Source organism: Physella acuta, unplaced genomic scaffold (genome assembly GCF_028476545.2).
Source record: "Physella acuta isolate Inbredline_101_S28 unplaced genomic scaffold, ASM2847654v3 ptg000826l, whole genome shotgun sequence".
In the NCBI taxonomy this organism is placed as follows: domain Eukaryota; kingdom Metazoa; phylum Mollusca; class Gastropoda; family Physidae; genus Physella; species Physella acuta.
The window spans coordinates 17,621-32,493 of NW_026732344.1; the positions used below are offsets into that span (position 1 = coordinate 17,621).

The following is a 14,873-nucleotide window of genomic DNA, read 5'->3' on the forward strand; positions in this document are numbered from 1 at the left end:
CCTAATCCTAACCCTAACCTAAACCCTAATCCTAACGCAAATTATCAAACATAACCATATCCCTATGGCTATTTGGTTGAAGGTTAATTAATAATCTGCAGAATGGTAAAGTCTTTCTCTGCATTTTTTGTTCTGGGTTTTATACATAGTGATGGTTCAACATGGATACTATTTTATGTTTACGTTTTCTCTGTGTTTGAGTATGATTATGAGAATATGTCCTATTCTCATATCCATGAAGATATACTTGACAAAGGACAGGAATTTAATCAAGAACACAACAGAAAATCTGATACATGCATTTCACACCCAGAATAACGGTAAATTTTAGTTCAGTTGTGATCCTGATAAGTTTGTTGATTTAGCTGGATATGAAAGAAATGGAAACAGCCATATACATTTTATTAATTTGTACAAGCGGGATGCTCAATAATTTGTCTCACTGTAATCGCATTGCGCGCAAATAAGCAAATCGACAATCCTGGTTGGAAAGATTCAACACACAGAATAAAAGGGAAGATCTTAAACGGATTTCTGAATTAATCACTAGTTTGTATATTACCACTATGTATTGCTTCATGTTTAAGTCAGTCATACATTTGAGATAAGCATTGGTATTATATTTATACAATTAAATCGTGACTGGGTAACATTGTTATACACAAAGCTAAGATATGAGGCATAGGGCATTGAGTGATGAGTATTATCAAATTCTACCATTCCTAGATTATTAAAATCAATAAGCTGGGAGGACGGTTATGATAAGTGAGTTGGGTATGTGCGAGTAGGTAAGAAGTTAGGGGCAGTGTTTCTTTCAGGGATCAGGGGAACTGGACGAATAAATCTATACATAAAATATCTTTTTTTGGAAGCAAATGCTTGGAACTAAAACATGTTTTGGGGCAGGCCATTTAGGGAGCTTGAAAAAGCGGGCTTGAATTTTTTTTTACTACGGAGTGACCGCAGTTGTGTGTGTGTGTGTCCTATAAGCCTAAAGAGGGAGGGAGGGGGTCAAAGAAGTCAATATAACTTTTAATTGTCTATTTATATTTATTAAGTAAAACTAAAACTATAATTGCGTATCTTTCCTTGATTGCTGTATTCCTGCTCAAAATCTCATAAATACAGTTACCTCTCTTAGACCACGTTATTTTCTTAAGTAAGTTCAAGAAGAAGGATACAACAAAATGTAGGAATGCAGCTACACCAACATACTAGTGAATCCCTGAGCAAAAGACAAAACAGCTTTTGTCATTCTTGTTGGAGAAATATTAATTATACAAATTGCAATACATACAGGAATTAAGGGGAGATAATCAGAGAACAACAGCTGGGCTCTCATGGGCACTGATTAGAGGAGCAGCCCAAAACCGCGTCCGCTGGAGATGGCTCCCCAGGGGCCACAAAGGAGTGATGATGATGATGAATCAGAGAAGGTAAAACAATATACCGCAACCCCAACCCTTACAACACCATAAACCGCAATTCAAACCCAACCACCTAACCACCAGTCCCACACCCCTAACCCAACCACCTAACCACCAGTCCCACACCCCTAACCCAACCACCTAACCACCAGTCCCACACCCCTAACCCAACCACCTAACCACCAGTCCCACACCCCTAACACAGCCAGCTAAAGCGCAATACATCCCGCGTGAAAGGTATGACAAGTTTTGATTTTTTTGTTCCGTGTGATATCTAAATGAGTAAATATTTGTTTATTACCCGTATGTGAAAAGACAGTCACAATGTATTAGAGATTACCTCTACATTTGTACAATACAAGGAAGGCCTTATTGCGAGCTCATTCTACATATGTAATAATCTCGAAACAGAAAGAATTTAATCAAAAACTGTAAATCTATATAAGATTTATGTGTTTCATATTATTTGCTGGGATATGAATATGCAATACAAATAACCTTTTCAAATATTGCTCTTGTAATATAAAGTCAATCGCCCTTTTCGGACCGGACACTCCATAGGGCTAGTGAAGTAGAGTTCAACTGTTTCTGTGACCTCTGCATATGAAGGGATAGTGTGGTCATATTATACCCAGCTGACTTAACTTTCGCTAAACGTGGATCACACATTACAAAACGAATGCAAAACAGGAAAGAGCATAATCCCATCCAACACAATACTACATAACACAATACGGTTTGTGTAAAACTGAGCAATCTAAGGGGCCAAAACTCTCGAGGTTTTAACTTACCACAACAGCATATTCCACTACGCTCCCAAATTTAACTGTTCCTCTTCATCGCCCCGTCACTTTTAACTCATCCCCCTTCCCCCTTAAGTCTTACATAAGCAAAAAATGCACGCTTAAGACATTGTTAATGTGGATAAGATGAAAGATCCAAAAAATGTGTGGGTGGGGTAAAAGAAGAACCAGTTGTGAGGGTGCAAGTTGAAGAAATGTGTATTTCTATCTACATATACTATGTGATGCTCCGTCAAGAACATACAGAATTTATTATACTTTCTACGGGGATCGGCTCTTCTTATATGCCTGTAACAGTTTAGTGAAATCAACACACGAGTCCGATTAAAATGTTCTATCTATAATGTTTTTTATTCAACTCTAATCAATCTCCCACTCCTACACTAACTCCATTCTATCACATAACTATCTACTAACGCTATCTAACTACGCACTCCCATAATCATCCCATACACGATATCTTACTCTAACTCTCTACATATCTCTGTCCGTTCTCTACAGTGGTCAGCTTCAGTGGTCAGCTGTCTCTTGTGACTGGTCATCTGCTGTAATTCTATTGGTTTACCTAACTACGCTATACTCTGTTTCTGATAACTTCTGTTTGACATATCTGACGTAAACTTGCGTAATTAAGGACATTTTACTTTCGCTTGTTATATAATACTACACTACCCGTCATCCCTTGGATAACTGTGGGTTTCGGGGGGTCATCCATAAATGACATCACGTCTGTCCCTTATCGACAAAAGACGTCACACCTAAGACGTTTTTGTCTTTTAAAAACACCTATTTCGGCAGAGCATGGGTCTGACCACACTATCCCTTCATATGCTGAGGTCACAAAAATGGGTCAACTCTACTTGACCTGCCCAGTGCCGCCCCCCCCCCCCCCAAACTCAGGCATTTTTTTGTCTTTTAAAACACCGATCAGAGTTTCTTCCAGGCATCTCTTCAGGGCATCTCTACGTCCGAAAAAAGTCTACCGTCACAGGTGACCTACCCAACTCTGCTTCACCTGCCGACAGCACCGCTAAGTCTGAGACAACATGTTTTTTATCGTTTTATCGTTATACTCTTCCACCACTTTTGTTGGCAAACATGTTACAAACCAGTCTCTTTTCAATTTTTGAACCAACAAGCTTTAAATTCAATGTATCTTTTGTATTCATTTACATATTTCGATATTTATTTACTATACTCTAAACACCAATGTAACTATCTTGTAAATATTCACCCAAACGGCGTGGGTTGTTACTGTATTTGTTTTAAATTGGAAAATAAAAGTATTTAAAAAAAAGAATGGAACGTTATATATTAGTTAGAATAGATGATACGGTCTGGGTCTAATTTGGTTCGGCCCATATGCTTAAAGGTTAAATCAAATAAACTCTACTAATCTATTTCTGCAAAATGTTCAAAAGAATTTGTTTTGTCAATTTATTTGACCATCTTGAAATGTAGTTAATGTTTGTAAATAGTTGTTGCTTGAAACGTAATTAATCCTCTTGAGGTTCCACTATCATCACTGTCAGCAGAATATTAAGAGCTCCCTCTTAATATCATCATCTGTGAAATAAACATAATGCACGATAAAGTTTAGTGATGCTCGGCTTTTTTTTTTTTTTTTTTGCTATCAATGAATTGCTGTCGCTTTCTTGCACTAGCATTTTCAGCTTGAGGAAAGCTCTAAGGATTGACCGGGAAGGACATTACTCCGATTTGCCTTCATAATATAACAGTTGTCTTAAGACGCAGTGTTCTTTAAGGTATTTTTCACCCTAAGCTAGGGACACTTAAAACTTGGGAGGGAGGGCAATGGAAAAACATTGGTTGTAGTACATATTTTGCATATGAATTCAATTTCGTTTGTGTGTGAATGGCCGGTTAACGTGTAATGTCCTTTCCCAAAAACATACATAAAATAAACTCTGTACAGGATGTCACTGAGTCCCCATAGATGTGATGGGTATTGGTTAAAGTAAAAGAGGCTAGATATAGAGCGGGCTACACCATCCTCTCATATACCTTGTTCATAGAATCAAGTGAACTTAATTTTACCTGGCTCAATTGACCTCCATGTTCAAAAGCGTAATTTTACTTCTTTTTATCCATAATATAAAAAGCGTAGGCTTACATTACACCATTTAACCCTTGGAGTACCGTGGGACATATGTGTCCCATAAATTTGAAATTACATAAAATTTTAGTTGCTGATTTTGTTCTGAAATACTTGTAATGTTTACAGATTTTAAAGAAAAAAGTCTGGTTTTAAAATGTATGAATTACTTTCAATAATTCGTTGACAACAACTATGACTTTTCAACAAGTCAGAAAGGTTCATAACATGAATCTAAAATATATTTGTGGTTAAATGAAAACGTGTGTATTCCAGAATAAAAACAGATGAAACAGCAACTGATCACAATGATGTATGCCGACCATCTCGAGTAGACTTACAGGACAATAATAGAAATAGGGCTCATTGTGACATTAAACTAGGATCAGAAGTTTTATTTAAGAACTATTGGAAGCAGCAAAACAATCGTGAACGGAAGAAAACAATGAGTTCAATGTTCAAGGAATCAATGGAAAAAACAAGAAGATGAAACGGTGTGCTGTTCTGATTATATGCGATGCAAAACGTTAGGTTACTGATTATAATTGACCAGACTATATTACGATCGTAGTGCTATGTAATTGGCATAATTTTTTAGAAACGCTCCGCTTGAACAATTAATTACTACATGTAAAATATACACAAAACGAATCCATATTACGATTCATCTTGGAAAATTATTTTTCCTCGAAAATATGGATACGTATGTTGCGTGCTCTTTGTATTCGTGGTATAAACTTAATAGCATCGTTTTTTTTTTAACTCAACGGGCTTTTTACCTCTAAAATTGTGTATATGTTTCTTCTTTCTTTTTCTTCTTCGTTCTTAATTTTTAGTGTTGGAAGGGATCGAGCCTTATCTGCCAGAGGATTTGAACTCGAGACTTTTTCGAATTTAACAACCATGAGCTTTTGCCGACTCGACCATGCCTCCATCACAATTAAGTATTACGTGTCAACTGGTTATGCGCCATTAAGGCCATTGACTCCGATTTCAGACTGTTTTTCTTTTTGGATTTGCTTCCATAGCCTTTGTCCAACCAAGAACAAACTACAAGGCAGCAGTTGTTTGATTTTGGAGTTGTCTCCATAAAAAAATTGCATGCAATAATTTTAGTCCTTAAAGGGTTACCACCTGCAGTTTGAATTTTTTTTATGGCCCGGAAGGTTTCCACGCCTACTCGGGCTCTATATAAGCTGAAGGAAATTAAAGGAGCGGTACCAGAAGTGTTTGATTCTAACCAGATTTTGTTGCTTCACACTTCCAAAATGTTCAAACTCGTCTTGGTTTTATCCATCGGTTACATCGCAGCAGGTGAGTAGCTTAATAAAAACTTTTGTTTCCTTCTTGTAATGAAATTTCAACTTTTTATTTTGGAAATTTGAATTCAGCAAAGTCATACATTTCGCTAATATAAAAAAGGCCTCCAAAAAATTCGATAATTTACTATCGTTGATGACGGTTTTATAAATATATTTTTTTTTGCAATCAAATTGCAAATGCTGCATTTTTATTTAGCCCCTGAAAAGACATTCTGCTAGCATAAAAATAATTTAAGTTACACAAATTGTATTTGCATTTAGATAAATTAAATTTAGCGGATGCAAAATTAACTAAGGCAAGTTGAATTTACAATGTGTTTTAGAGGTTCTTTTCATAAAACGTAAAATATAAATCTGTAATTTACAAGGTTTTACAAAAACATAATGTGCTCGGTTAATGAATAAGTCACTTTGTGATACCTCTTTGAGGCGGTAAACGAGATATGTTTATTTCGGGGGTTTACTAATTAACTTTAGGAATCACACTTTGTTTACCTACTAGAACATTAAACCTAGACCAAAGGCGATACCCACCCATTGATGATAGTATCTGATATCATCAGGGGCGGAACTATAGTGCAGCCAGACCCCGCAATGCGGGGGGGGGGGGGGGGCACGCCATTTAGGGACTCAGAGCCGACCATAATAAAAAATTTTACTAGTAAAAAAAATAATTTTCTTGCATTTTTAACTTGATAGTTCTTTGTAAAAAGATTGCCATAGCTGCGGTTGGATTATCTTTATTCTAAAGACACCAGCCCACGCTCTTGTATATTTTTTCCCCTTTGTTGTTAAACCACAGTGAAAGCCGAGTCCTCTTTCTTCTACAATCAAAATTATCAAAGATAAGTAAACGTTCAAACCTCTTCCATTACCTATTTCCCTTTTTAAATAGTCAAATAGGGGTGCTCATAAGCTCCTTTTAATAGATTTGCACTAAACAAATTAAAAAGTAATTACTTCTCTTAATTATTTTGTTTTATAAATGCATTTAAAATTAATAATATAAATACAAAAAAACTTAAAAATAAACATAACACGAGACACCATTACTTATACAAAGCTTTCATGTTTTATATTCTTTTGACTAATTAGGGTTAGAAAGATTCTATAGCAGACATAAAATAAACTAAATTTTTAAAACAGACTAATACGCTTACGCACATGACATGTTATTGCAATTTGTTTTAATTGAAAAAAAAAACATTTTTGTTCAAATCCCGAACAGGCCAGCATTGAGAATCCTATGTTCATATTTTGTGTTTATATATATATATATATATATATATATATATATATATATATATATATATATATATATATATATATATATATATATATATATATATATATATATATATATATATATATATATATAGGGGGGGGCCTAAAAAAAATTTCGGGGTGGCCCTTTTTTTCTATTTTCGCCACTAGATATCATCCAAGTGTTTTAAACCCATTCAGAAAAATTAGAATAGACTATTTGGTATATAAATTTGTACATTTTTAATTAGTGTGAGATTTTTTTAAAAACAGTAGATGGAACTTGAAAAAGTCACTATTTCTATTCGAAACTTTTTCTTTCACGTACGCACGTGAGCTCATAAACGTCTAATGGATTCAAGTCCGCGACTCGAACTTCTTCCTTTTACCAATCGTTCGCTCTACCATCCGACCACAACTTCCCAATCTAATTATAAAACACTGCACAGAAACATGGACTTAATAACGAGGTTTTTTTTGTAAACTGAAGATTTTTTCGGTTGATTTGTACATGGAAAACTTGTTATTTAGTCCAATGTTGTGTTCTAGTTGAATGTTGTATCTAGTCCAATGTTGTGTTCTAGTTGAATGTTGTAACTAGTCCATAGTTGTCTTTTCTAGCTGAATGTTGTATCTAGTCCATTGTTGTGGTCTAGTTGAATGTTGTATCTAGTCCATTGTTGTGTTCTAGTTGAATGTTGTAGCTAGTCCAATGTTGTGTTCTAGTTGAATGTTGTATCTAGTCCATTGTTGTCTTTTCTAGCTGAATGTTGTATCTAGTCCATTGTTGTGGTCTAGTTGAATGTTGTATCTAGTCCATTGTTGTGTTCTAGTTGAATGTTGTATCTAGTCCAATGTTGAGTTTTAGTTGAATGTTGTATCTAGTCCATTGTTGTGTTCTAGTTGAATGTTGTATCTAGTCCAATGTTGTGTTCTAGTTGAATGTTGTATTAAGCCCGTTGTTGTGTTCTAGTTGAATGTTGTATCTAGTCCATTGTTGTATTCTAGTTGAATGTTGTATGTAGTCCATTGTTGTATTCTAGTTGAATGTTGTATGTAGTCTATTGTTGTGTTCTAGTTGAATGTTGTATCTAGTCCGTTGTTGTGTTCTAGTTGAATGTTGTATCTAGTCCAATGTTGTGTTCTAGTTGAATGTTGTATCTAGTCCGTTGTTGTGTTCTAGTTGAATGTTGTATTTAGTCCGTTGTTGTGTTCTAGTTGAATGTTGTATCTAGTCCATTGTTGTATTCTAGTTGAATGTTGTATGTAGTCCATTGTTGTATTCTAGTTGAATGTTGTATGTAGTTTATTGTTGTGTTCTAGTTGAATGTTGTATCTAGTCCGTTGTTGTGTTCTAGTTGAATGTTGTATCTAGTCCAATGTTGTGTTCTAGTTGAATGTTGTATCTAGTCCGTTGTTGTGTTCTAGTTGAATGTTGTATCTAGTCCATTGTTGTATTCTAGTTGAATGTTGTATGTAGTCCATTGTTGTATTCTAGTTGAATGTTGTATGTAGTCTATTGTTGTGTTCTAGTTGAATGTTGTAACTAGTCCATTGTTGTGTTCTAGTTTAATGTTGTATCTCGCCCAATGTTGTGTAGTAGTTTAATGTTGTTTCTAGTCTTTTTTCTTCAATAATGTGTAGGTCTCGAACAAGTTGACGACTGTGATGCTCTCGAGAAATGTATGGACCCTAAAAGTTATGTGACTCCAGCTAATGTAGAAACACTTTATGGTAAAAACAACTCTGAAGCCCTTCGCAGGTAAGTAAAAACTTTAAAAGTAAAAATTGTATGTATAAAAGTAAATGGTCCTCTTTCAACTTTCTCGTTTAAGGTGTGAAGAGGAAGTATTGTAATCGTGCAAAAAAATCGAAATAGAGATTTTCACACATCTCGAAGTTTTATTTATCCCTTAGTCAAAATTAATTTTACAATCGTGTTTGAATGTCTGTGTGTGTCTGTGTGTGTGTAACTGTGTCTGTCTATGAACAAGATAACTTGAGTACCGTTATAGCTAGGTTGACAAAATTTCATGTATATGTATTATATCAAATTTCTTGTTCTGTACCAACATTTCAGTGATTTCCAGTAAACGAAAGTGGAACTTAGTCTACTTAGTTTAAATAGTCAAAAAAGTATTTACCTTGTATTCAAATACAAATGATAAATTTCTAAATACAAATGATAAAATTTAAAACAAAAGTATCCTACATACATTGCTGGTTTGTATAGTACATATGATACATTATGTGTCTGGCATGTGGTGACGTGAAGGTAGTTTGAAGTATGGATTATGGCATCCCACGCCTGTATTAACCATACATCACGCCAGGTCTAGTACCCGTTACAATCATGCCAGGTACCCATTTGACTGAAGTAAAAAAAACCAAGAAGGTCAACATCACCATGGAAAGTGCAGGATATTTTTGGCAATTTAATGTTTTTTTAGACTAATCTGTTTGACTACATGCTAAATATTATAGCATTAGGTTCAGAATTGAGCATTAAAATTTCGGCAAAGAGAATCGCCTTCCACCCTCCCGCTCCGACCGTATACTATTTTGCAGATCGAATAGCGATACAAGAATCCGTGATATTTATTTGTCTTTAATAAAGTGATCCAGGCAAGATGTAATGCGATTATATAAAAGAATTTAATCTCTCACGTGGAAGTTGAGAGAATCGTAAGAATGGTAAAAAGAACTAGCTGCGTCTTTTCTAAACAAAACAGGCTAATGAAATCGCACATTACGCTTTAATACAATTAGTTTATATTTTAAGAGTTAAACGATTTATCTACTCCCCGTTCCGATGTAAATCCTTCCAATTTACCTTGGCGAAGGAGCGCACAATTCACCAAAGTTTTATCGTATTTTAGTTTTACACAATAAACTTTAATACATTTGGTTGTTTTTTTCTTAGTGTTAAAAGAGTTATTTACTCACAAATCCATTACACATCCATGTGGTTCTTGGATAAATTTGGTAGAGCTCATTTTAACGTCACTGCTTTTTTTAAGGTTACACAATCGTCCAATACAATGTAATACAATTGGTTTCTTTTATAAGTGGTATCATTTATCAACTAACCAGTCCAGTGTAAATCATTCCGATTTTAGTCGGCGAGAAAGCGCCCCCCTCCCCAATCTAGGAAAAGCTGGAAAGCGATTTTTAGCCGGTCGCTGTTTCTTAAGGGTATATGCTTTACAGTAACAAAATCAAGGTAGAAAACAGTTAAATCAGTATGTTAAGATTTGTAGCCGTTAAATTCCTTAACTTTGTTTAAGATTCAAACCTGAAGCTTAAAATGAGCTTTTAAATTTATTTTGGACTTATTTTGGCGCCAGCTAGGGACGACGCCTGTGGGAGGTTAGGGGGGGGGGGGGGGTCATAACCCCCCCCCCCATAGACCCCTCGGTGTATATATATATAAATTATGAGGGGGGTGCAAATCGAAAGTTTGAGGGGGGGGGTGCAAATCGAAAGTTTGTCCCCGGGTAAAAACTTTAACCCCCCCCCCTTGAGACGATCCTGGCTACGCCACTGTTTGTTCTGTGGCGGTCGCCCCCCCCCCCCCCACCCCCACCCCCTGTCCTCGTTAGCTACGCCTGGTTATGGGCAATCAAATTATTATAAATGACTGTATAAATACAAGTTAACATACATTTTCTAGGAACGGCAACAAGTTTTACACCTGCTTTTATACTTCTGTGTATAAATGCTCTGACCCAGTTCGTAATAATTACCTCAAGGGACAATTAAAGTTGGTCACTTTCCTAACGAAGAGCAAAAAGGGTAAAATACTTTTTTTTCAGTTAACATTAGGCACAGATTTGTATTCATAAACTTTAGCTCTATCAAAGCCTAAACAAAATTGTTTAATTAAAGTATATATTTGTTTTTCAAAATATAGATATCGAAGACTTGAGTAAGTGCAAAGACAAGGACAAGATTAAATGGGCGATCGCATTCATTAACTATCATTTCTGGAGAAGTCTCAAATCCGCCTCGTATAATGTTATTACATTGCGTCGTAACATTAAAGTCGAGATGGATAGAGAACTTTGCGAGTAAGTTTGTTGTATAGTTTTTAAGAAACTCAGTTATCTTATTTTGTTGAAATTAGCTAAGGAGCTGATTGTGCAATAAGGTAATTAAAAATCAATCCCGTTTTTCTACAACACTCCTGTGTTCAGGGGCGGAACTGCAGTGCCGCCAGACCCCGCAATGCCGGGGGGGGGGGGGGCCACGACGTTTAGGGGCCCAATTCTGACAAAAAAAAACAATGAATTTTCTTTTCATAAATAATATTTTTCGCGCACCTTGATAGTGGTTTTGTAAAAAACAAACATGACTGCTATAGCAGTGATTGTTCTACAGTAACTAACACACACTGTTGCGTAGAAAAATATAAAATCTTCAAGATCTGTATTTTGAAAGATAGGCAAACGTTCAAACTACTTACATGACTTACTGCCCTTCTTTAAAATAGAGGTGCCCATAAAGCTCATTTAAATAGTTTTGTAAGTTAAAAAGCAATTTCTTCTCTTAATTATTATCTAAATAAATCATACTAAAGAATCCTAAAGCTATAAAAATGAATGTATTCAAAACTAATAATATAAATACAAAAAATTATACAAATAAACACAACGCGAGAAACCATTGCACAAATCAAGCTTACTTGTTTATATAAAAATTTTGACCAGTTTAAAAAATTGTTCCGGGGTAATCGGTCAATTTGCGGTAAACATGAAAATGTAATTAAAACGCTTGTAAAACAGGGATTACTGCGGGCCCGAAATGAGTTCGGACTTATTGTTGTCTGGTTCGTTATCTCAGAGTGGTTATAAATTGTAATGAAATAGATTAAAATACTCAGGTAATAGAAAATTTAAAATTTAGAGAAGCACGCTACTTATATATATATATATATATATATATATATATATATATATATATATATATATATATATATATATATATATATATATATATATATATATATATATATATATATATATATATATATATATATATATATATATATACATATATATATATATATATATATATATATATATATATATATATATATATATATATATATATATATATATATATATATATATCATTGTTATTTTGTTTTGTAAAGCTTTTACATTGTTCACAACCATAGTAATATTTTTTTTTTCTTTATTCGTCTCTAGGAAATTGTCTGATCTGAGTTTTGATTTTTATATTGTATTGACCAAACTCTGCCCGAAAAATTCAGCCGAAATGCTGAGCTGGTATTGGGAGTATTACCAGCTAGTGAACTTTGAAGTGTACAGCTGGTGCGATACCAGTTATATCGGAATACGTGAGTTGTGTTAACAAAAATTAAATTTAGAACTTGTGTTTGCTATTTGTGAACAAATATACATAACTTTTTATACAAAACAACATTTAAATATTAGGTTCACTTCACCGTTCCATTCTTTTTTATATCATTCTATTCATTCGTTATAATTTCATAATTATTTTTTAAAAATTATTTTACTGCATTGATTTTTAATATTATTGCTTTATTTAGAACTACCAGCACGCAATCTTAGCGACCTAGTGCGACACCCGCGAGTGGAGCCACCTGACATAAATAGCAGGAAAGCCATTAAATCTTTTGGGAGGTATTACCTACCTTTAGATTTGACTAATGGTCACACAAATTGAAAATAAACACACACACACACATATCTATCTATCTATCTATCTATCTATATATATATATATATATATATATATATATATATATATATATATATATATATATATATATATATATATATATATATATATAGAGATATATATAGATATATATATAGATATAGATATAGATATAGATATAGATATAGATATAGATATAGATATAGATATAGATATAGATATAGATATAGATATAGATATAGATATAGATATAGATATAGATATAGATATAGATATAGATATAGATATAGATATAGATATAGATATAGATATAGATATAGATATAGATATAGATATAGATATAGATATAGATATAGATATAGATATAGATATAGATATAGATATAGATATAGATATAGATATAGATATAGATATAGATATAGATATAGATATAGATATAGATATATATATAGATATAGATATAGATATATAATATGTATTTATGTATTTATGTATGTATGTATGTATGTATGTATGAGCGTGACAACAATTAAGCTACAGTGATTTGAATTTTTTTTAAATATTTAAGCAACAACTTACATTAGCCACTCTAGAATAAAGACACGTCAACTATAGATACAGTTTATTTTTTTAACATAACGATATTAATGAAAAATGCACGATAATGAAATTTAAAAATTAAGATTTATTACTGTGTAGGTGTTGGCCTTTTAAAAAGTCTCCCCTCCCTTCCCACTCATCGCGTGGTCTGACGGCATAGTAGTTCTCCCACTGAATAATATCTGATATGTATTGTTTTGGTTAATACTTCAGTAGTTTGTAAAATGCTTCTATCATTCTGCAATAAAAAAAAAATTGTTTTCCTTGAAAATGGAGTGTATTTTAATTATTTTTAAGAGTATCACATGAAAAACAAACGAGGCAGATATACATGCATCATATTACTTTATTTTTTAAAATATGCATTATGATAAAAACTTCATTTGTTTAAAACTACAACTTCAGATTACGTTAATCAATGTGGCAAATATACTCTATCGAGTCCGACAACATTATAAGTAGCCGCAATTGCTTGTTTGTATAGGACCCTTCTAGGATATGAGTCGTTGGACAAGAGGTCCCCTAATAAAGTGTTTTATTTACGTCATTGAACAACATCAATAGAATCGTTTATGAGAGGCTTTAATGGTTTACAAGAGGCTTGAATAGCAAAAATTAGTACAATGGAAACAGTGATACTAAAAAAAATGACAGCCGGCATAATGAGCCTGGTCCGACTAGCCCCACACACAGACCTCCGTAACTACTAGTCTTATAGCCCATAGCTGACCGGTTGTAAAATATATTTTACAAACTGTCTAACATCTGAGTAAAATGCACATTCATGTAGAGACATTGTTACATATATGTCATCATTCAAATACTAAATACACTTCATTCATATACTAAACTAGCTGCATCCCGTGCTCCGCCACGGTAAATCTTTTTTAAATGTACCAACTTTGGAACAGAACAAAACAAACAAAAACACAACACAAACAGAAACAAAACACAACCACAACACACCACAACCACAACACAACCACAACACAACACAACCAACACAACACAACCACAACACAACGACAACACAACTACAATACAACCACAACACAACCACAACACAACCATAACACAACCACAACACAACTACAACACAACTATAACACAACCACAACACAACCACAACACAACCACAACACAACCACAACCACAACCACAACCACAACACAACCACAACACAACCACAACCACAACACAACCACAACACAACCATAACCACAACACAACCACAAAAACTAAACAAAAATTGAGAGATCATAGATTAATTAGAAAATAATATAAATAATCTTAACATTGTTCTATTTTACTTATGAACCGTAACATATAATAATCAATGTGGAAGTAATAAAAAAAATTAACTTAAATTATTGTGAGTGAGTTGAATATTTAAAACACGTTTCCCATACGTCCGCGCCCAGACGAGCCTTTCCATTATTCTCAAAATGACAAAAAGTCTAATTTCACCATCTGTTTTCATAACACCGAAAAACAAAAGCAAAACAATAGTGATTTTGAGAAATCATAGACTAATTAGAAAATAATAATAAATAATATAAATAATCTTAACATTTTTCTCTTTTAATTATGAACCTTATTATATAATAATCAATGCGGTAGTAATAAAAAAAAAGAT

General features: G+C 33.6%; 1 protein-coding gene across 1 annotated transcript; it reads left to right on the forward strand.

Moving 5' to 3' along the window:
* The first annotated feature begins 1,385 nt into the window (after positions 1-1,385).
* Positions 1,386-12,643, forward strand: LOC131951759 (uncharacterized). Its single transcript, XM_059314145.1, has 7 exons — positions 1,386-1,436; positions 5,513-5,660; positions 8,576-8,693; positions 10,605-10,726; positions 10,845-11,001; positions 12,142-12,293; positions 12,507-12,643. The coding sequence occupies exons 1-7, from the start codon at positions 1,386-1,388 to the stop codon at positions 12,641-12,643; spliced, it is 885 nt and encodes a 294-aa protein (XP_059170128.1).
* Positions 12,644-14,873: the final 2,230 nt, after the last annotated feature.